The sequence below is a fragment of the Vigna angularis genome, chromosome 1 (genome assembly GCF_016808095.1).
Source record: "Vigna angularis cultivar LongXiaoDou No.4 chromosome 1, ASM1680809v1, whole genome shotgun sequence".
Taxonomy (NCBI): domain Eukaryota; kingdom Viridiplantae; phylum Streptophyta; class Magnoliopsida; order Fabales; family Fabaceae; genus Vigna; species Vigna angularis.
The window spans coordinates 9,471,687-9,494,008 of NC_068970.1; the positions used below are offsets into that span (position 1 = coordinate 9,471,687).

Consider the following 22,322-nt stretch of genomic DNA (forward strand, 5'->3'; position numbering starts at 1 on the left):
TCCATTGGTACTACTTACTACTACTCAGTTTATATCTCAGTATAGAGTTAGTTGATCTTGCCACTGTTCCTGTGAGGTGGTGGATGTAATGCTAAGAATTTTGCCTTGGAGTGTATATGCTGATAGAAGTGGATTCATATACCAAGGCAAAGACTTGAAGTAAATGAACTTGTCTTTGTTCAGTGAGCTATAAATGCTTTCAACAGATTTCTGTAACCTTGAAGTACTTGTTTTTGGGCACTTTTCTTATCATTAAGTTTTTGGGTGACTTTTCCTTGAAACAATGGGAAAGGAGAAAGCAGAGAGAAGCAGGAAAATCAATGAGAATGGAACAGTAACAGATAATTTTGTGTTGTGAAGACGCACTTTACTAACACAGTCCTTAAATTGTATGACTTAACTATATATCATCTCACTTTCACTTCATAAATTTACCACTCACAACATAGATATGACATGCATTTTAACTAAATTCGGTATTTAATTAAGTATTAATAAAATTCATAAATTTACTAATAATTTATTTTGTATCTGTGCAATATATTAAAAATATTTTTTGACCATTTATTTTACAAACTCATCACCATTTTATTAAAATTCATTCTATTATGGACCCCTTATACCATCTTTCGCTCTCATCAATCATTCTTTGCAAAAAATTAATCGAAATTACAACGTAAATAATTCTACTATCTATTTTCATTTATAAAATTACATTATTTCATATAATCATCTTCTTATCAATTAGTTTAAAGAAATCTTTATTTATCATATCTGAATTTTTTTTCTTATTTTACTGCAAACAATTATAAGAACTGTGCTAGTTGTTCTTTATTATTGATCTTGGTATAAAAGACAATCTTATTAAAGCTAGAGATGTTTCCAGTATGGTTAGACTAATTTATTTAGTGAAAGTTTTCTTCGTAGATAAGCTCTTGTTTGTTATGATTTTTTTTAGGTTGAGGATTATGATAGTTCTGACTTTATCAGAAAAGGTGGAAATATTTCTTAAAAATCTCTTTTTCTTAATTTCTTTTTCTCAGGCAAAAACAAGAGTAGTTTGAACGTCTGAAAAGATCTTCTCTCCCATATTATATTTCTCTCCATCTAAACGTGGATGAGAGAAATCACAATTTTGTTTGGTTTTATTTATTTATTTTCAGTTTATTAAACTATTATAATTGTAGATTACTAGAAAGTCTAATAAATAGGCAATGTGGAAACATTTGTTTTATTACATATGCACAGTTATGAGATTGTCATGTGTATACAAATTGATTTGATTTGCCTTTTCTTGTCTTCAAACAACTCTTCCACTTCTAATAAAACCATGCAATTTCTCACTTATTCTAAGTGAATTCCTGGTGTATAATTAACTAAATATACGAAAAATATTTTGCCAACGGTCGTAATATCACAAACAAAAAGAATTAGTAAATTTGAAAAAAAAATCCTTGACAGGACAATACTAAATAAAAGTAAATAATAATTGAGTTGATCTTCTTTAAAAATGTATAGATATACTAGGTCCTTATGATATGAACATGCATGATGGTTAGGCACACTACATATTTGGCAACCAATACTGACATACAGAAAACATTGACTAATTTAATATCATGATTAATGTATGTTTAACATATTTACTAACCAAAGAGTAATTAACTACATGGATCGGGCTCACCTAGATAAAAAAAACCTATAAACATAGTATAAATAGCATAATACATAAGGTACATTTATTATGTTCATTAATTATTATATTTATTGTCGTCTGACACACTTGAGTGTTGGAGTGTCTTTTATAAACACAACACTCACTTGACTTTGAGAGGACGAGTACCTAAACATCCCAACCTAAAGTGTGAAGTTAGAGTTGTGAGTGCTTAAAGATTAAGAACCTGAATCATGAAGTGGTTTTACACTATGATCACAACAATGAGGTTGAACCCTTTTGCTGACAATTTGTGCATGACATCGACCACAAGTGTAGACGAGTTGAGATAATGACGCAAAAGGGTGGGTTTCGTTAGAGAGAGAATGATGGACCTTATATGTGGATGGTTCTTGTAATCCTAAGGGAGCAGGAGCTGACATAGTTTTAAAAGGACCAGATGACGTGCTGATAAAGAAATTGTTACACTTTAACTTCAAGACGTCAAATAACCAAGCCAATTATGAAGTTATAATTGTTAGTCTTATATTGGCTAAGGAAGTGGGACCCAATAGGTGTTGTCATCAAGGTAAAACTAGAACATATTTCTAGATGGGACAATATGAGAGTCGATGTGCTCTCCAAGCTTATAAGCATAAAGAAGAAGGGACAATACAAGTCATTACTACAATAGGTGTTGTTGTCACTATCCATCGAGATAATTGATGAGTGCATGCAAGTAAACAAGTATGAAATGACCTAAATGGCGCATTTTATCAGTTACCTAAAGATCGGGGTCCCTTCCCTTCTTGAGGGAAAAGACAAAAGATAGGTAAGGAAAGTTGTCCGCTACACATCGGTCAGTGATGAGTTAATTAGGAGAGACTATGGCCGACCCTTACTAAAATGTGTTACTTGGGAGCAAGCCATATACATAATACGAGAATAACACGAAGATATTTGCATATACCACTATGGGACAAGAACTATGATAGAACACATGTTGAGAGTTGGATACCTTTGGTTGACTATAAAGGCAGATTGCGCTAAATACATTAAGAAATGTATACCTTGCCAAAAGCATGACAACACTATTCACATTAAGCAGGAGGAACTACACCATATCTTCTCCTTGTGACCTTTTGCAAAGTGGAGGATGGATATCATTGAGCCTTTTACTCCATGTAAAGGCTAAGTAAAATTCTTACTAGTTGGCATTGATTACTTCACTAAATGGACCAAAGCGGAGTCTTTGGCTACAACCACTGCTCAACAGGTACAAAATTTTGTGTGGAAAAACATCGCATGTTATTATCATGGATAATGAAAGGCATTTTATAGATAAAGGTCTAATTGAGTTCTATGTCAATCTCGACATCAAGCATATCACAATCTTATTGGAACATCCCCAATCAAATGGGCAAGCCGAGACTGGTAACAAGGTAATATTGTAGAGCTGAAGAAGATACTAGACTCGACCAAAAACAAGTGGTCGAAAGATTTACTAGAAGTTTTATGGGTATATAGATACACTATCTAGTCTTCAACTAAAAGAGACACCTTTCAGCCTAGTGTACGACGTTGATACCATGATTTCAATGGAAATTAGAGAACCATTTCCTCAACAGGAACAACATGACGAGGAGCATAATGAAGATTGTCTCAACACTAGCCTAGACTTGTTAGTTGAAAAGCGAGAGAGGGCTTAGATCCGTGAGACGATTACCAAGTAGAGAACGCTCATAAGGAACCATTACAAGTTATAACAAAGAACTTTTAGAAAGAGAGACATGTATGGCACCTGGCTAGCATTGCCAGGAAAAGTGACAACAAATTCCTCACCAACTGGAAATGACCTTTTCAAGTAGTTGAAGATGCTGACAAAGGTGCTTACATGTTGGAACACTTAAGACAGCCTATACCCAATATTTGGAATGTAGCACATTTAAAATTGCTTTTCAGCTAGCTTGTAATGGCTAGATACTTGTAACCTATGATGTGCTCCTTCCTTACTTGGTCCTTTTTTCCTAAGGAGGGCTTTTGGATGATAAGGTTTTAACGAGGTACTTAATCAATAAAATTAGAGGTTTCACTTAGGTAAAACGTTATTTCATACCTTCTTAACTCGGAGAATTTTGTAGTCATATATTAGTTCTCTATAGGCTACCATGTTAGTCCTGGTCGAACTCACCTATTAGTTCCCTATCGGTTTACCTTATCAGTCTTGGGGATAAAACAAGGTAAAAGTTATGAAGGAGTTGATTTATTCACCAAAATATACACACACAAAACACGTAAAATCAACCATTATCACTCTCCTACACTTAAAACCTCGCTTGTCCTCAAGCGAAAGGTAACTTGGCCAAGAAAAACATCTACTCAATAAAAGTCAAATAACTAGGAAGCAAGTTCACACAATCAAATTCGATAACATTCATGAATACTCTTCTTTTAACACCAATCCAAAGAGAATATGTGTAATGTTGCAAATCCTTAGCTATGGTGATCACAATGCAAATATTACAAGAATAAATATACATGCTTTATGAGAGATTAACAATCATGGCAAAGATGTTTTCATTGATCAACCAAAGAAATCAATCATCACTTGAGAAAGTGCTTCACTCAAACAAACTAGTGTATAAAGGTGTGTCATTCTCTCATTTACCTCTAATAGCACACAATTTGACTTTGCTTTTCATTTCAAGAGCCAAGAATTATCAAAGCATGCAACAAGGACTTTATTTGATGTTGGCACAAGGTAAGGAAGAAAACTAGTGTATCTAGATAATATGAAAGAGCAAAGAAAGAAATCACATCAATTTCACAGTCATATCATTCTACTTTCTTTTATCTGAAAACTAGAACAACCAAACACCAACTTGCACTCACCTTATTCATATATTTTCTCTTTCTTTTTCTATTTTTCTCTTTTTTTTTCCTTTATAGATAACATATATACAAGAATGCATAAAATAAACCAACACCAATTCACAATTGTTACCCATGCTCCCCTTCTAATAATAACTTCCCCCACACTTGAATCACACTACTAACCATGGAAACTTTACTCTCTCATCAAGGTGAGATGGTCAATCATATCAACAAGGCTTCAGATTTTAAAAATGAAGGTAAGTTTCTTTAAATGCTCAAAGGATTGCACAAGGGTTCTAATATTTGAAAACATAATTGGCTATTTTGGGTATATGATGAAAAGAGGGAAGGAAAGACAGTTTTGCTTCAATGTAAACATTCAAATGAATAACAACTAGAAATGAAACTCAAGTAAAGTTAATTGTATACCAAAAGTGGTAGCATTCAATAGATAAAAACTAAGGCATAAAATATCATCCAATTAAGTTCTTTGGTTTCCTAAGATTGTCATACACCATACCATAATCATTAACCACAGTAAAAGCAATAATATTCTTGATATACCTACACGAGAACAACCACAAGCATAAGTTTTCATTAATTCACAACACATTCTCAATGTATTATAATATCAATTTATGAGCAAACACAAATGGTTATCCTCAAAGTCATGCAAAACCCACTCAAAGTCACATAACCAAATACATCATATTTGTCAGACCAACCAAGTCAAACTTATTATCAGCAACAAGGAAAAGAAAATAGAAAGGGAAAGAAAAAGCAAACTCTTTTTGGGTGGACCAACTTGTTGCTCAAATTCCTCAGCTCCTTATGTATTCTTCTTCATTAAAACTTGCATTAAGAACCAGAACGGTGGGGCCAAACACACAATCTCATCCCTGATGACTTGCAATATCTGGGTTGATTTAGCTAGTTCGGCTGCTAAAATCTCATCCCTAAGACCTTCCAACAAATAGATCATACTCTATGGCATACCCCGAATCAAGCATTAAGTAGAAACAAAACCAGTGGAAAGTATAAACATCTACATAAAAGAAACACAAACAAAACAAATATACAATTGGCAAAGAATTCTATTTTCCATGTTTTCTAAAGTTAGAACACTCAAATCCCTCTTATTGTGCCTATCTAAGTATGATGAATACCCAATCCCTTGGTGTAAGAAGTACAACAAACTTGCCTTAAGTTCCAAAACAGTTAATCCAAACACAACCTCATCCCTGATGATTTGCACATCTGGTGTGATTTAGTTAGTTATGCTATTGAAATCCCATCCCTAAGAACTTTCAATAACTGCATCAAGCACTAAGGCGTACCCTAAGACAAGCATTAAGTTCAAACTAAATCATGGAAAGTGTTAAAAATTAAAGCCAAATGTATACAAAACAACATTCAAAAGAAAAATTCACAACAAAGTCTAAAAGAGTCACAAATGCTAAAATTTCCTTGTGTTGGAACAGAAGTCCCCCACAATGACGCCAAAAAACTTGTTGGCTCAAAACTAACGACAAATGCACCGATCGCAGCGTAGCAAGTCAAATATATTTTTCTCTCCCAACGAACTTGTACAACATATGACAACGCTTTCTTTCATAACTCAATTAGACATCAAAGTGCACAAAAACACAAAAAAAAAACTCTTTTTGATATTTTTATCAAACAATTGGTGTACAAGAAATTTAACATAAAGTATTTACAATTGTCAAGAATAGAATTCATCTACTTCATTTTCATGCATTCACAAACATCTCAATTTCATCCATTAGATGTTCAATTTCAGTTCTGAGTTCAAATCATATTTCACAATACATCAAGAACCACAAATCATGCATGGGTGACCAAACCAAAGCAAGCATTAAGCATAAAATTGAATACTAAAATGAATTGGAAAAACATATATCATTAACATCATAAAATACATAAGAATTTCATATTTTACAACTAATCTCAACAAATAGAAAAACTCTTCCATGATGGAGAACTTAGGGTTCTACAAAATTAAAAAGACAGGGAAGAAATTGAAACCAAAGAGAAGATGCACGATCTTTCCCAAGATTCTTGACATTTGCTCTATGCTTCAATCGCGCTCCCTATTCGCATCTCCATTTCCAATTCGTGACCCATCTTTTCTTCCTCAACCCAATAGGGGCAAAATCACCATTGATGAAGTTGAAGACCCAAGGAGGAGTGGGAAAGATTCCTAGCACCTGAAACAACCTCCAAGAGTCTCTTCCAATCACTCTAGGTAAAGAATGAAGTGTAGGAGGAGAAGAATCCTCAAAACCTCGCAAGAAACCTGCTTAAATAACCCATTTTGACATGTTAGTGTAGCCATCGCTCAGTTGTATATCAGTGTAGCCACCACTTAGTTGTATATCAGTGTCGCTGAGTGTCATTCAATTTGCAAAAAATAGCGCTTGAGCACCATTTCTGTGTTGCTCAGTGCCACTCCTCTCGGCCTTCTGCCACTCAACTCTGTTCCTGTGGCGCTCAGCTACACAACTCCATCGCTCAAAGCCAAACAGTTTTGACAACATTATCAATATTGCTTCAAATTGATCTTTTCTTGTCTTAAAACATGTTCCCTTGAGTTCTTGTGTGTTTTCTTCCACTATAATTGTTTTCTATTCATTTATTTCACACACTCAAACAAAGATATTAGAGATAAAAGCAAGCATATACTAAATAAAACACAAAAAAGATGAAAACACATTAAACTTAAGCATAAAACAAGGTAAAAATTATGAAGGAATTGATTTATTCACTAAAAGATACACACAAAAACATGTAAAATCAACTATTATCAGCTACCAATCCAGTCCTTATTGAACTCATCTATTAGTTCCATCCCAAATACCATGTCAATCTTGGTTGAACACTTTCATATGTTCTTTGCCGATTACCAAGTCGGACCTAATTGAACTCACCTATTAGTATCCTGTTGACTACCAAGTCAGTCTTGATTGAACTCATATATTAGTTTCATGTTGGTTACCTTGTTGGTTCTAGTTGAACACTTTTGTATGTTGTTTGTAGGCTACCAAGTCGATATTAGTTAAACATCTTGCAAAGTCACCCACTACCTACCTTGTCTGCCTCAGATAAGCATAATTAAATGAGAACTTTTCCAACAATAACTTTAAAACGTCAAGTCTATGATACTTAAGATTATTATCATGATTCGTTGTGGTTATAATTATATTGGAGCACAATTGTATTCGATTCTATACATGTAAATCGTAGCATTCACAAAAACCTAGAAAAAATTGTAAGTTATAAAAGGCAACAAAAAAAAGACAATTGTTGGAAAAAGACAATTTTCATTTTATCAACCCATAATGGACAAGTCAATACATGATTTGGCCTTGCCCTAATCAACAATCTCATTATTTAACATACTGGTTATTCTGTGCCCACACACAAGTGTACGATTATGAAACTTCAAAAAGGCACGTATAAGGATGGTCAACTCACTCTTTTCCACCAGCTTCATCTCATGCTCCCTTAGAGCTACCTCAGACGCCTTTGCACATATTAAGTTGAACACTCGTCAACCCACCAAGGTCATTAGCCTTGTTCTTAGAACTACTAGCCTAGGTGTCGAACTCAACCAACAGTTACCGCGCCTCTTAGCATTTGGACTTTCTTCGCAGCACTTTGAGGTCAATGAGTGTCCACCACTAAGCCTTTCAAGTTAGGTACCATGTTGACTGCCCCTCTCTTCTTGACTTCTAACTCTATGTTGTTCCTCAAATTGCGGAACACATCTTTTATCCCTGACTTAACTTTGTGTTAGGTCATGTAACCTGCAAATACAAAAAAAGAAAAAAAACACACACACACACATTCAAATTAGCTAAAAAGTATCCAAGTTACATGAAATTTCAAACTTATTGAGCAGGTCAGTCACCGAAACACTAATAATATTTTTAGCAAGAAGTTTGCATAGAGCTCGTCTGTCGAACATAATGTCTTTTGGCCATTCCTTACATCTAAAAAGTTTATTGGTATAGTAGAAAGGAAACTTTTGCCTATTATTCTAACATAAAAGTGAGATCGACCAGTATGATTTACTAGAACCGTAAAAAACTCATTCTTAGATTGCTTAAATGACTGAGAGTACACATTAAACGGGCAAGTACCCGACTAGCTAACTAAGGATAACCAACTAATAGGAGACCTTGAACGAGTAAGGTAGAAATGAAGAAAACACTAAGGTGTTAGCGATAGGTTAAAAGCTTTACATATCAACCTAAAGGCTTAGAGGCAACTCTAGTTATTCAAATGAAGTTGGGTTGGTGAAACATTAAAAAATGAAGAAGACTCATGATGAACTCATCGAAAGGTAGTCAGACATAGAGTTGGGTGAAAAAGGCCATATACACATAGGAAAAGTCATTTTTGTACCCTTCTCAACCATGACATACATTCTCTATGACATAAGCCCTCCTAAACGATATCATATCTTTTACCTTCTCATTCTCAAACACATATACACTATTTAGTTACGAGTTCAAGATGGGCGACCACCTAAACTTAGAAAGGTATTTTTATCTAAAGGATCTACTCACTAATAACCTCCTCACAGAGGTAAGTTGTTCTCAACAACCTCTTTAGAAGAATCCCTTTTGTCCTTGATGATGATGCACTGGAAGACGACAAAGCCCGACTACGATCATTACATGTCCCTTCACCAAAACCCATATTGGAACCACTATGAGACATACCTACTATTAGTTAATGTTAAAGTATTGGAAATTTTCCTTAAAGATACCAACAATAGAGGAGATTCTCAAGAATCAAGGCGCTCAACTAAGACAAATGAGCTCTTTATTTATAAAAAAATGTTGGCAACCTTTCATATTCCAACTCTTTATTTCAACTTTTAGATCTCTTCATATCTAATTGCCAAAGTGCGCAACTCTCTACCTTCTAAGCATCACTTCATTTCTTATGCAATATGACAACTCTTCATATCTCACATCTAATAAGATCTGACACTTCATCATTAAAACATTTTTGTCTACACACTCTTCGAAGTTCAGTAACTACTATACTTATAGGAAGAAATCAAGGAAATATAAATTTTCTTTATATATACAACACCAATACTAACACCATAACAACAACCTAAAGACTTGAGTATAGACATATCAAGTCTAAGGGGAGTCTAAGGGCAAGTATACCATATATGCTTGAGAACATCTCAACCATATATGCCTAGATGTATTTGATCTTTATGATATGAACATGCAATATGATGATTATACCGACTACGTATCGACCAACCAAGACCAAACAGAAAACATTAACTAAGTTAATTAATTTTAAATCATGATTAAAGCATGATTAATATAGTTATTAACCAAAAACTAATCAAGATAATCAACTAAATGAATTAGACCCGCCTAAGTAAAAATATTCATAAATATGATATAAATAACACAATACATGAGATACATTTATTACATTCATTAATTACTACATTTATTGTTATTTGACACATTTAATTTCAAGCGTTAAAGTGTCTTTTGCATACACAATCTCCACTCAACTTGAAAATAATGAATATCCTCAAAAGGACAAGTACCTAAACATCTCATCCTAAAATACGAAGTTGGACTTAGAAGTATTTGAAGTTCAAAACTTTGCATAATATATTTGACTCTATAAGAAAATAAACATTTAAATTCATAATAACTCAAGCATAAGGTATCTGAATTTTTTAGGTGAGAGGGAGGAATTAATGGCTTTATGTTTCCTGCAATGTCTACGTCTATGTTTGCTATCATTTCCATTCCATCTCCATCTTCTTGCTCAATGCAAATTAGACAAGGAACCCTGAACTGGAACCCCAAATTATTTCGGACAAGATCCACATATACAGCTTAATAAAGTTCGCTTCATCTAATGGGTGTCAAACAAGATAGACAGCAATTTGTTTGCTTCCATTGTCAGCTGTTCAGAAACAGTATCAACTCCACAACGACCCAATGCAATTTACAACTTAAGATTAAGATTAGTCCACAACAACCGGAACCTTTGCCTTTCCATTGCACCTGAGATAGGAGGGTGCAAGAGACGAATTGAACCAGATTTACCATTGTCCCAACCCAAAATTTCAATCTAAACCCAGTTCAAACGTTCAATAATGAAACTTCCAAAGGGAAGGTTATGCTTCTCAAGACCATATGAATCATGATGCTTCTTATTGAGATGGCTATATTAATAACAAAAAAAATAAGGCCTCCATAATGAAGCATTAACCCAAGTCGAAAGAAATCTGATTTTCAACTCTACTTGTATTACCGCCAAAACATAGGACGAAGAAAAGCATAGCAAATATTGGCTATCATACAAAAGTTCTAAGATTCAAAACAGACCATGAAAATAAAGGATAAGACCACACATGTTTCAGTTTTTATCATGCGTTTTCTTAGTTGAAGCAGAAAGTGTTAATTTCTCATTTTTCCCATTTGGTAAACTATCAAAATTCAATGTTCCAATAAGGATCTGGGAAATTTAATCCTCTACACTTGTCCTCCCCCTCTTTCTTCTCCGATTCTCACCCTTCGGCACTTTGCACGACCAAAGAAAAATCATATCACGAAGATAGAATGTACAAACATGCTGATAACTACTACGTATTTCCTGTGCTTACAAAATTCATCAGCTCAACATAATCACTTTGATTTCTTATGAAGGTGGCCGTTCATAAAATAGAACAATGAACTTTTTCGTCCCCACCTCCACCACATTGGAACCACAAGTCGGCGTCGTTTCTTAATCTGTTTCCCTACAAAACATTGATAATAATAATAATAATCACCAATTTAGAATTGATGCTTCTCTAAAATACTAAATTGTAAACTCTCCCAGAGCGCACAGTATGTTAGTAGAGCAGAGAATGAGATACTCCTCCCTCCCCTCAAATATATCCCATCACTGTTCCCAACTAGTCCAAAGATATAAAAAATAAAACAATATCCAAAACAAATAAGGTTGTCAAATCAATAAATAAACCAAAGGAAGTTCCTTACTTTTTTTTTGGAAACAGTACATCCTCCATTGTGACTCCAAATTCACAAAAATCGGACCCAAGGAAAGCCAAAATTTCATCTGAATTTTGAGGACTTCCAGAACGGTTAGCAGGCCAGCTTTGGAAGGAAAACTATTTTCCAGTTCACATCCAGGACTCTCACCCAGTAATACCTGTTCCAGTAGAATCCAAGTAAGAAATAAAAAATATATCAAGGAGCCATAAGCTCTGATATATCAATCTCACATGTCACGACCATGCAACAGATTGAATACACAATAGAAATAAAAAATGACCAACCAAAGAAATTTTTCATCCTGAAGGGTGCAATAGAATAAATGAAAGAGGAGACACAACCCAAAAGGGATATCAATACATATCATGAGGGGCATGAGAATTCACCTTGATTACTGCAGTTGCGGAAGACGATATAGATCGAAGATTATAGCTGCAGTAAAGAAAATGTAAATCAAATAGAAACAAAATAGCGTCTAATAAAATAAGTATGAAAGGCGTGAATTACATACCCCCCCTCAAGAATAACAAGCAATTTTCCACCCGCGAGGGTATTCAACACATGCGTCATGTGTGCATAGCCAGAGGGAGTAATCTGCATCATTGATGAAAGTTCCATTATATACCTCGTAAAATACTGATTTATTATAGGCAAAATTGGTTACTTTAATTAAAGTATATTGAATGTTTTTAACACTTGACCAATAGTAAAACAGGTTAAAGTTATTTATACAGCGATTTTATGTAATTTTATCCAATTAATCAATTCATAATATTTAAAAAAGGAAGAAGATAAATATTGTGTTGGTAAAATTCTCACATCGCAACATCCTAGGGGATCGCCTCTTGCAGCATCAAATCCAGCAGATACTATGATGAAATCTGGATTAAACTCAGAAGCTGAAAAAGAATGCAGTTCATAATTATGTTTCAGAGATTATTGTACACTTTAAGAGATACAACCCGGAGGGTGGGAAGAATAGAATATCATATTCTACAATGCCACTTCTTAATATACATGCATGCCACAATCCAATATTATTCTCATTCCTTGGTAATTTTAAAATCCTTGCCAGCTACCAACAAGAATCAATCTTCCACAGCAGCACGCCAGGAAAATTAGATCAATTACCAAAAGCATATTATTATTGACAAAAAGTTCAAACACTGATATCACGCTTACCAAATAGGTTCCAGTACAATAATTATTATGATTATATTACCATTACTGAGATCATAAAAAGGAGGTCAACTAATATTTGATTTCATCCACCATTTCACAAGATATTCTAAAAGGACACTGTTCTGAAATTATTGATCAATCAATCTTCAAAAAATCAAATTAAATAAATTCCAGAAGTCCACAATATATGCTAACCTATAGGAAGGACAACATGCTGAAATGCAAAATTGTAGTCATTGTCACCAACTCCTCCTCGACTCCAAGGAATATTCACACAGTACCCTTCAGCACCCATGCTACCAACCTGAAAAGATGAAAAAAAGACTTAAAATCACTTCTCAAAATTCAAATGCATTTAAAATAGGAGGAATTTTAAAGATGTATAAGCATTTTACACCCAAATGGAAATATGCAGCAACCAACTCACAGAAAAACATGGAGGCACACTAAAAATCCACTTGATCAAAAGCACACGGCAATAACATCCATATAATTTCAACATTGAACTTCTAAAGAAAAAGCACATTCACCGGATGATCTTCCAAAATTTTACAAAGGAAATACACTGAACTCGATAAATCCAATTCAAATCTATATATATCTGCAGGAGCAGGACAAAGTCAAAATAGCCAGTGTAGATTCTAATTGTCATCGAGATTAGCCAAGTTATATGTTAGGTTCCTGGGTTTGGAACCTAACAAGAAAACACTCAAAAGATAGAAACAGAAATGAAAGAATGAGTTTTGCTATTATTCACCGTAAACGAATCTCTTTACAAGGACTGGGTTTGGTAGCATAACCTCCCTCTAGAGAGCCTAACCTCCCTCCTCAGGATGACAAACCCTGTTAGACTACAATCAAACCAAAAACATCCCCCACTACAATTGATTATTTGCTATTTATACAACCAATAACCCCGCTCTTCCTAACTGCTAAGGCAGTTAGGCATTTAATGTTTTATTCCTTCACTCGTAAACTCTCCTTCCCTAACATTACACCCCGCTGCCGAACAACCTTGTCCTCAAGGTTGGAAACGGGAGGCTTGATCTCACGGCTCCTCTTCATCATCGTGTACTCATATGAATGGAACCCTCTGGCAACTGCCCTCCAATTCAGGTCTAGAGGTTTGGGTGGTGGCAATTCCTCCTCCAATGACTTCCATTCTTCTTGGATTTTATTAGCTTCCAGCATTCTGGTCACCTCTTTTCCAGAATTATAATCCCTGAAGAAATGGTCTTCGATGTCTTTCAAAGCTTCAAAAAGTTCTCTCCCCTCTGCAGGTGCCTCACGAACGTCAAGGCCCTTCTTTTGTTCGCTGGTCCACCTCTTCACAAAATCCATCCTTCTCTCCCGGCCATTGATTCTTCCATCCACCTTTCCCTCCTTAGCCTTCATTCTAATTGTAAGCCCGTTCGGCCAATTACTGAGAGATTGTTTGGACTGTAAGACCGTTCGGTCTTTGAATGTAACTGCAAGACCGTTCGGCCAATGATTAGGAGATCGCTTTGAGTGTAAAACCGTTCGGCCTTTGACTGTAAATGTAAGATCGTTCGGTTCCTCCTGTCCTTTCACGTTCGGATTTGGCAGTTCTTTCCCGTTCGTTTCCGAACCGTTCGGCTCCTTCAGTCCTCTCGGGTTTGCAGCTTGTAGTGCTAGCCCGTTCGGCTTCGTCAAGCCTCTCCCGTTGGGTCCAACAGTCTTCTCCTGTTCGGATTCGACCGATCGCTCGGCCACTCTCGATCGACCTGGGCTATATATAGCGCTTGGCCTCCGACTGTTCGGTAACTCTCGATCGGCCTGGGTTATAGTGATCGGCCTCGGACCGTATCACCTCACCGCTCGTTCGTCCCCAAGACGACTTGTCTTCTATGGCCTTGGACCGCTCGGCCTTTCCCGATCGGCATGGGCTATAGCACTTGTCCTCAGACCGCTCGACAACTTTCGATCTGCTTGGTTTATAGCAATTGGCCTCGGACCGTGTCACCTCACCGCACGTTCGTCCCCCAGACAATTGGTCTTCTATGGCCTCAGACTGCTCGGCCACTCCCGATCGGTATGGGCTATAGCACTTTTCCTCAGACCGTTCGGCAACTCTCTGGAACTCCTCAACATCCCTTGCGATCCGCATCGCCACCATCCATTCCTGCGGTTCATGCTGTCGGACTTGATTCCGGATGTCCTCTTTCAATCCCGCAAGAAAATATCCCAACAGCTGCTCGTCTGGTACCCTCTTCGTTCGACCCGCCAATATCTTGAAGTATTGTACATACTCGTCCACCGTCCCCGTTTGTCTCAATGTTGTCAACCGCTCAACAATGGCTCCAAACCTTATCACCAGGGCTTCCTTCAAACCATCCCATGAACGATTATTGGCTTTCTCCTTCCAAGCTTTGACCCAGTAGCCAGCGCTCCCCTCCATGCTCACATATGCTAATCGTACCTTCTCCTCTTCCGCTACTCCTTGAAATTCGAAGAATCGCTCCGCCCAATTGATCCAGTTCAATGGATCTAATCCTTCGAACACGGGCAGCTCCACCCTCTTCCTCCAATTGAACCGCTCACCTTCTCCACCCCCAATTTCGTCCTTGCGTCTCGTACTCCTATTGGTGTTCACAGGCGCCTGATTGTCGTCAGACAGTTCCCCTTGAATGCGGTGTCGTCCCCCCGATAATCGCCTCACTTCTTGAAGATCATGGCGTGTGGCTGCCGAGTCTTGTCGAATTGCCGTCATTTTCACCTTCATTTCCTCCCTTGACGACTCCATCTCCGCCTTTCGTCCATCCATTGACGGCTCCATTGCCGCCATTCGTTCCTCCATTCTTCCTTCTAGTGCGTTTAATTTTTCCCCCCTTTGTCTTCGCTCTCGTTCCTCCCCCGAGCATTCTCTTCTCCTTCTCTGATTCTCGTTAACAGTATGTTGATCTTCATCTACAAACCCTGGACTGCCTTCTAATCCCTATTCCTGGTTCCCCACCCTTCCTCCAAGAACTCGCAAGAGTTCTCTGGTTTCCTGCCGCATTTCTTGCATATTTCTTCTCCATTCTGCTAGCTCCCTTTTCTGTTCGCTGATCCTCCTTTCCCAAGAATTGTCTCTTCCTTCCATGCTTCACCCCTTTCTTGACCACTTCTTGATCCGTTCTTGACCCCTCTCCTAAGGATATCCGGCAGGTCGGACCAATTGTTAGGTTCCTCGGTTTGGAACCTAACAAGAAAACACTCAAAAGATAGAAACATAAATGAAAGAATGAGTTTTGCTATTATTCACCGTAAACGAATCTCTTTACAAGGACTGGGTTTGGGAGCATAACCTCCCTCTAGAGAGCCTAACCTCCCTCCTCAAGATGACAAACCCTGTTAGACTACAATCAAACCAAAAACATCCCCCACTACAATTGATTATTTGCTATTTATACAACCAATAACCCCGCTCTTCCTAACTGCTAAGGCAGTTAAGGCAGTTAGGCATTTAATGTTTTATTCCTTCACTCGTAAACTCTCCTTCCCTAACATTATATCACTCAATGCAATACTTATCTTTATCCCTTTTGGTTTACTATTAAAAAACATTTGTCAGATAAATAACAATATTCCCACTACCAGACCAAAAAGCACCTGGCTAAGTTGGCCAGCAGCATCAGTTTTAATTTGAAATTTCGTCTGCAGTCAAGTACCTCTTCAGCAGCTCCAGTACCAGGATAAAACTTTCCATCCTCGTGTCTATGCAATGATATATACAAGACCTACAGATAAGAAAAAACTAGTTAGCACCATTAAAATCATGAAAAAGCTATTGGCTTAGTTTCTTTAAAAGAGCAAGAGTAGCACATAGATAAGTTTCATCCACACAAGAGGTGGGAAAAGAAAACAGCATTTAATATTAAACAGCTCACTGATTTGTTATGTTCAAATATTTCTTGGGTCCCGTTTCCATGATGAACATCCTGTAATAAATTAATAATCATGAAGCTCAATCAACTCTTCATTTAATAACGATTAGGCCCCATTCAAAACGCTTTAGGAAAAACAAATAATTTCACAAAGGCATGAGTGGCAACATTACCCAATCTAAAATTAGCACTTTCCTAGCCCCTGCAGCTTGAGCAGCCAACGCTGCCACAGCAGCATTATTGTGAAGGCAGAACCCCATTGCCTGTCTTACACCAGCATGATGACCAGGAGGCCTAACCTGATTTATAGAAGAACAAAAATACACTTAATAATTAATGTGTATCAACCTTCAATTGCAACTAATGATGATAGTTATCAGAGGTAACTCAATGATTCCCACCAAAGCAAATCCATTTTTGGCACGTCCGGAAACAATTGCAGATGCCAGATCAGCACATAACCCAGCAGCCAACCTAGCAGCAAGTGCTGAATGCTGATTGGCATATGTGTCTGGAGTGAAATAACTGCAATCACATAGAGACATTAACCATAATGAATCCTGTCAACATAGTTAAAAATACATTAAGCATTTTTACACTGAAGAATTGAATGGAATCATAAATTATTTATTATCCAATTAGAAGATCAGGGTCCAAGGATTGCTACACGATATTGGAGACTTCTGCATAGGGATAGGGATAAAATCACCAAAGAGGACCAACTGGAGTACAGGTTGTATTAAAAGAGAGAAAACCTAAGAAAGTCTTTTAAACATACAATTATCCACTGAAATTTATTAGAGACCACGACGCTGTGGGTCCCACTTTTTATTTAATGAGTCTCACTCACGATGTTATGGTTGACAATAAATTTAACCAAGAGTACAGAGAGTACTAGCACTCTAAAATGACATCAACATCAAAGCATAAAATAAAGAAAAAATATGCATTAGAGATAAACAGAAATTAATGTACCTAGAGAGTGATTCAGTTGTAACTTCCACAGACTCAATATGCTCCAAAGAATGAACCTTCAATTCCAATATCGTAATGATAAGATTGGTTAAGGATGCAAGAGTTACTTCTTAGACAAATTGATAAAGGAAAGGGAGGGGAAAGGAGAAAAAAATTAAAAACAAGTTATCCTATTAGCATAATCAGAGAATATAAAAAAGGCAACTATTACAAGTTACTCTATTTTTGAAGTGGAACTTACTGAAAACTAATACTGGTGATCAATAGAGTCAAATAAAAAATGGGGTGACATAATGGTAAAAGGAGCTTTGGTCCAATTATACACATGTCACGGATGACATATGCCATGTATTATATTTGAAAACAAAGTTTATCCATTAATACACCCTATCAAACAATATTAAGCATATACCATTAAATTATGTCTACTAATTGAACAGCATTTGTTTGTAGCCCTAGTGTATCTTATTAAAGAAGGAAAGCCATAGGAAACAGACTCATGTATGTGCCCATGCACATATTCATTACAGTTACATAGAAATCCACTACCGTAATAAGTTCTTCTGGTGTGATTTCCCTAGCAGGAATTGCATAACATTTTCCAGGAAATATGCCTGCATGATCAACAATGATATCAAATATAAATAGACATCAGCAGGAGTACTAAACTGTAAATATTGATGGTCAAGAAAAATGGATGATAGCAGCAAATATTTAGAATATATAAATACCAGCTCTAGAAAGACTAGCAGCAATGACTTGAAGACGATCTGGCCTCTCAGGATGTGGAGGTGATTTCTTATCAACCTATGATAACCCAAAAACCACCAAACAAAGTATCATCACACAAACAGGCATATACTACTAAGTAAAAAAACCAAGCTGCAATCATTGCATTCATAAGACACACAATAGTGTTGCCAAAATACAATCCTACTTTGCTGTATTGTACTCTGTAAACCATAGCTTTTAGTATAACAGTTTCCATGATAAAGATATCAGATGATTGTTTAAATATCAGATGTATGAAACCTTCATTCAAGGATGCATAATCAACATTAAGCAAGAAAAATTATTGTCCGATAGGAGTATATTTATCCACAATTTTTTTTCCTCTTGCTTCCCCTACCCTTAATGAGATATGGTTTTGTGTTGCCTGTCATAGATAAACCAACCCTTGCAATTCTAAATAGATGATTATGAATAGTGCAGGAATAGACAGAGAACTAAGGTTAGGAAGAGAGATGTGGCATGCCAAATGTGTTCACAAATATCTTATATACAAAATTGATTTTGCAGTCCATCAATTATCAAAAGAAAAACTAGAAACTAAGTGGAGGAATGGCCTTTCCTGACAAAAGTGTACATAATAAAAAATTGATAACGCACTCATACATAAAACACATTGATAGCAAAAATCCTTGAACCAATGTTTTCTATGAACCTGTTTGGACGAACTTCTCCATTAGCTTCTTTTAGGAGTGAAAAATAAGAGGAAAATTTGAAATTAACTTCTTCATAAGCTAAAATTAGCTTATACATAAGCTAATTTGTAGAAACTCTCTCATTTAGTTTATCTAAACATTTATTTTTTTAACTTGTGCACAAACTAGTTTTAGCTAACAGAAGTTAATTTCATTTTTTTTCTCTGCGAGAAGGACTTATGGAGAACCTCGTCTAGACAAACCCTAAAGGTATCAAGATATGAGTATCATATACCACTTCAACAGAAATGGAAATAAAACCATTTTTCGAAGCAATTCAGAATGATTAAACTGAAATGGAAGTGCAATCTTGAAACATGTAAAAACTTACTAGAAACAGATCATATATAAAAAAATTGAAATATGAGAAGCACATTTGAGTATACTTTAAGTTTTTAACTAAATTGGAAAACAGCAGACAGCATTAAGAAGGACACAGATAATAAAGCACACATGATTAAAAACACGTATTAACTGGAACTATGTATTTTCAAAATATTAAAGTAGATCATTGGAAAGAAAAGGCCTTACTTCAACATTTATCATAAGTTTGCATCGTCACAAATACACTTGTCTATAACACTCCTAGAATAGGTGAGCACTGAAAATCCTCTATTCCAGTTTGACATTCAGATAACACAAGACATAGAGCACTGGTGTTTGTTGAAAATAAAAGAATTTGTATGCCTTTTTTATTGGATAGTAAACCAAATTCATACGGTCTTATGAGATTGTAGGTTACAATAAAGCATAGCATCCATTTTGAAATGAGGTAAAAATGGAAAAAAAAAGTGTAAGCCGAACCATACTTCTGCATGCAACAACATTCTCTCATCAAAGCCAATCGCTGTAGAACTATTTGCCACTGATTTCTGTGAGCCAACATCTACAAAGATATCGATCAAACATAAATAAATTTGGAGCTTAATATCACATTAGACAGGGAAAATATATGTACAACCACATAAAAATAATGAAATTATAAGAATCAAAATATGGACTTATAAATTAGAATAGCAGACTATCCCTACCTCCCATTAGGTAAACCTATAGAAACAACTCTTCTAGTTTGAAATATCACCCTTATTTTGAGTTTATAATACTGATACCCAGGCCTGTATAAGTTTCTTTTTGCCATAAACATTCCACTCGTACACCAAGCTCCCTAGGACTTTGGGTTTCCTACACACATCTCTATTTTTAAAACCTACAAAGAAAAATAAAAAGATAAAGAATTAAACTAGAAAACTGTTGTGCAGGTTTTGATAAATTACAAGTTTGTTCTTCAATAATATTAAAAAAAAAAAGCCTATATGACTTTAAATTCAATAGTGTCTTATTTTAGTTTTATTTTATGCCTTTCAGTCCTTTTCTTCACATTACCTTAAACAGGTAGGGCTGAGTATAGCTAAGGGCGACAATATGTTTTTATCTATAGTTTCATCCTATATAAAGGTTTTTTCAAATATTTAATTAATTCAGTTTTTTCTTAATAACATATATTTTCTGTGAGCCCTGTTGATTTCATCTGAGGTTCCCATCCTACATCGCCCCTTTCCATTCCACATGCAACAGCTAAATGATTATGAATAATGACAGCAGATGAAGTTTCAAAAGTAATAACAATAAACCCTTGGCTATGACAACCTATAATGAGCGGCCATAAAGAAAACCATTAATTGAAATTGAAAAAGAATAGCTCGACCATATTACTTGCCAAACCAACATTATCTATAGTACCAAAACAACATATAGAACAAACAACTATTGGATTCAATTATAATCATCACAGAATTATCAGCCAAGCATGCATATACACCTTTCAGTCCTTTTATATCTCCCTGGACTTCAATCAGATCGTCGTCTTGAGCTAAAGGAGATGCAAAAAACCCATGGCTGAGGATTTTAGATTCCCTGTGCTCCCCACATATCTACATGTAGAAGATAGCACTAAATTATTCACCAAAACAGAGTGATCCGTATTATTGACAGGTTGACTAGTTTATAGTTTATCACCAAACCAAACACATTCCTATACATCAGAAAGAAACTCATAACAAAGGGAATGGCATAAAATACAACAGAAAGGTAAATTGTAAACATACATAGCAACAGTCATTACAATCCAAATTAATCATAGTACAGTTTCTGCAGCACCACTTTTTGATTTCAAATTCCACACACTTGTGTAACTGAAACGGCTCCCAATCACTGTCATCCTCGTCATCCTCGTCAAACACGCCCTCATTTTGATACATATCCTGAAATGTCAATTCCTTCTGCAGCCTGGCCCTCTTGGCAGGCTAAACAAACGACAGTCAGTCACAGATAAAACACATGTTCAATGTAAAATACACTGTCCTAAGAAGCAAAAACAAAAACTTCACAAAAATAAGGGTACACAATACAAAAGACACATACAACATCATGGTCAGCAACAGCATCACTGGCATGAGAAAGCGAGTTGTCGAGTGCAGCATGAGCTGGAGAAAACTGTCTGTGAAGACTGTTCTCAGTTTCCCCATTTGTTAAACCATTCGTTTCAAGAGCTCCACCACCCATTGCAAATTATTCGAAAACCTAGCAGCTACCACATTTCCTCACAGTAAGACAGATGCACCACCAAAAATTACACAACAACAAAGACAATGGTCCTATAACTTGACAGACAAATTAGTAAAAAAATACATTTTTTTTATTTCTTACGAAAATGGGGCTATAAATAAGGGAAAAAATTTAACAAGAAAATAAAAAGAAAAAAGAAAATAAAAAGAAAAGAGAGAGAAGTACCTTTGCTCTGGAAGCGGTTGGTAGTGACTATGAATTGAAAGAGGGAGAACCCAAAAATAGGGGTTTGTGAAAAGGGTAGAATTGATAACGAGATCCAAATGGGTAAAAAGATTAAAAAAAAAAGATCAAGAAGAGAAAAAAAAAAGAAAAAAATAATGAAACCGAGGGAAGAAGAGCACATAGAAATAGAGGGCGGTAAGTCTTACCAGTAACGGGTTTGGACTTTGGAGAAGAACCTACTACCTCTGTCCAAGATTCACTCTTTCTTTGACGATTTGGTCGGGGCAAGAAGGTAACAACACTGTTATAAATATATTTGTTGTCTCTGTTTATTTATACTAGAAAACACGTCACATTAGCTTCTGCTAGTTTTAATTTTTATTATTTTATTTTGTTTTAT

General features: G+C 35.8%; 1 protein-coding gene across 6 annotated transcripts; it reads right to left on the reverse strand.

Moving 5' to 3' along the window:
- Positions 1 to 6,519: 6,519 nt before the first annotated feature.
- Positions 6,520 to 22,219, reverse strand: LOC108320351 (histone deacetylase 15). 6 transcript variants are annotated; one of them, XR_008248968.1, is made up of 20 exons: positions 21,923 to 22,092; positions 21,554 to 21,719; positions 21,238 to 21,435; positions 20,952 to 21,063; positions 19,942 to 20,018; positions 18,380 to 18,455; positions 18,198 to 18,262; positions 17,649 to 17,704; positions 17,075 to 17,198; positions 16,847 to 16,972; positions 16,677 to 16,727; positions 16,458 to 16,526; positions 12,982 to 13,090; positions 12,424 to 12,503; positions 12,116 to 12,198; positions 11,991 to 12,036; positions 11,590 to 11,761; positions 11,211 to 11,345; positions 8,024 to 8,355; positions 6,520 to 6,845 (listed from the first exon to the last, which is right to left on the reverse strand). XR_008248968.1 is itself a non-coding variant. In XM_052877865.1 (19 exons), exons 2-18 carry the CDS (start codon positions 21,692 to 21,694, stop codon positions 11,233 to 11,235), a joined length of 1,698 nt encoding a protein of 565 aa, XP_052733825.1. In that variant the 5' UTR covers positions 21,695 to 21,719; positions 21,923 to 22,092; the 3' UTR covers positions 7,094 to 8,355; positions 11,211 to 11,232. The 6 variants fall into 6 exon arrangements, 5 of the variants coding, with proteins under 5 accessions (XP_052733826.1, XP_052733825.1, XP_017407232.1 ...); XM_052877865.1 differs by lacking the exon at positions 6,520 to 6,845 and having other exon boundaries at positions 7,094 to 8,355; XM_017551743.2 differs by lacking the exons at positions 6,520 to 6,845; positions 8,024 to 8,355 and adding an exon at positions 22,129 to 22,219 and having other exon boundaries at positions 10,941 to 11,345; positions 21,923 to 21,949.
- Between the last annotated feature and the right edge of the window lie 103 nt (positions 22,220 to 22,322).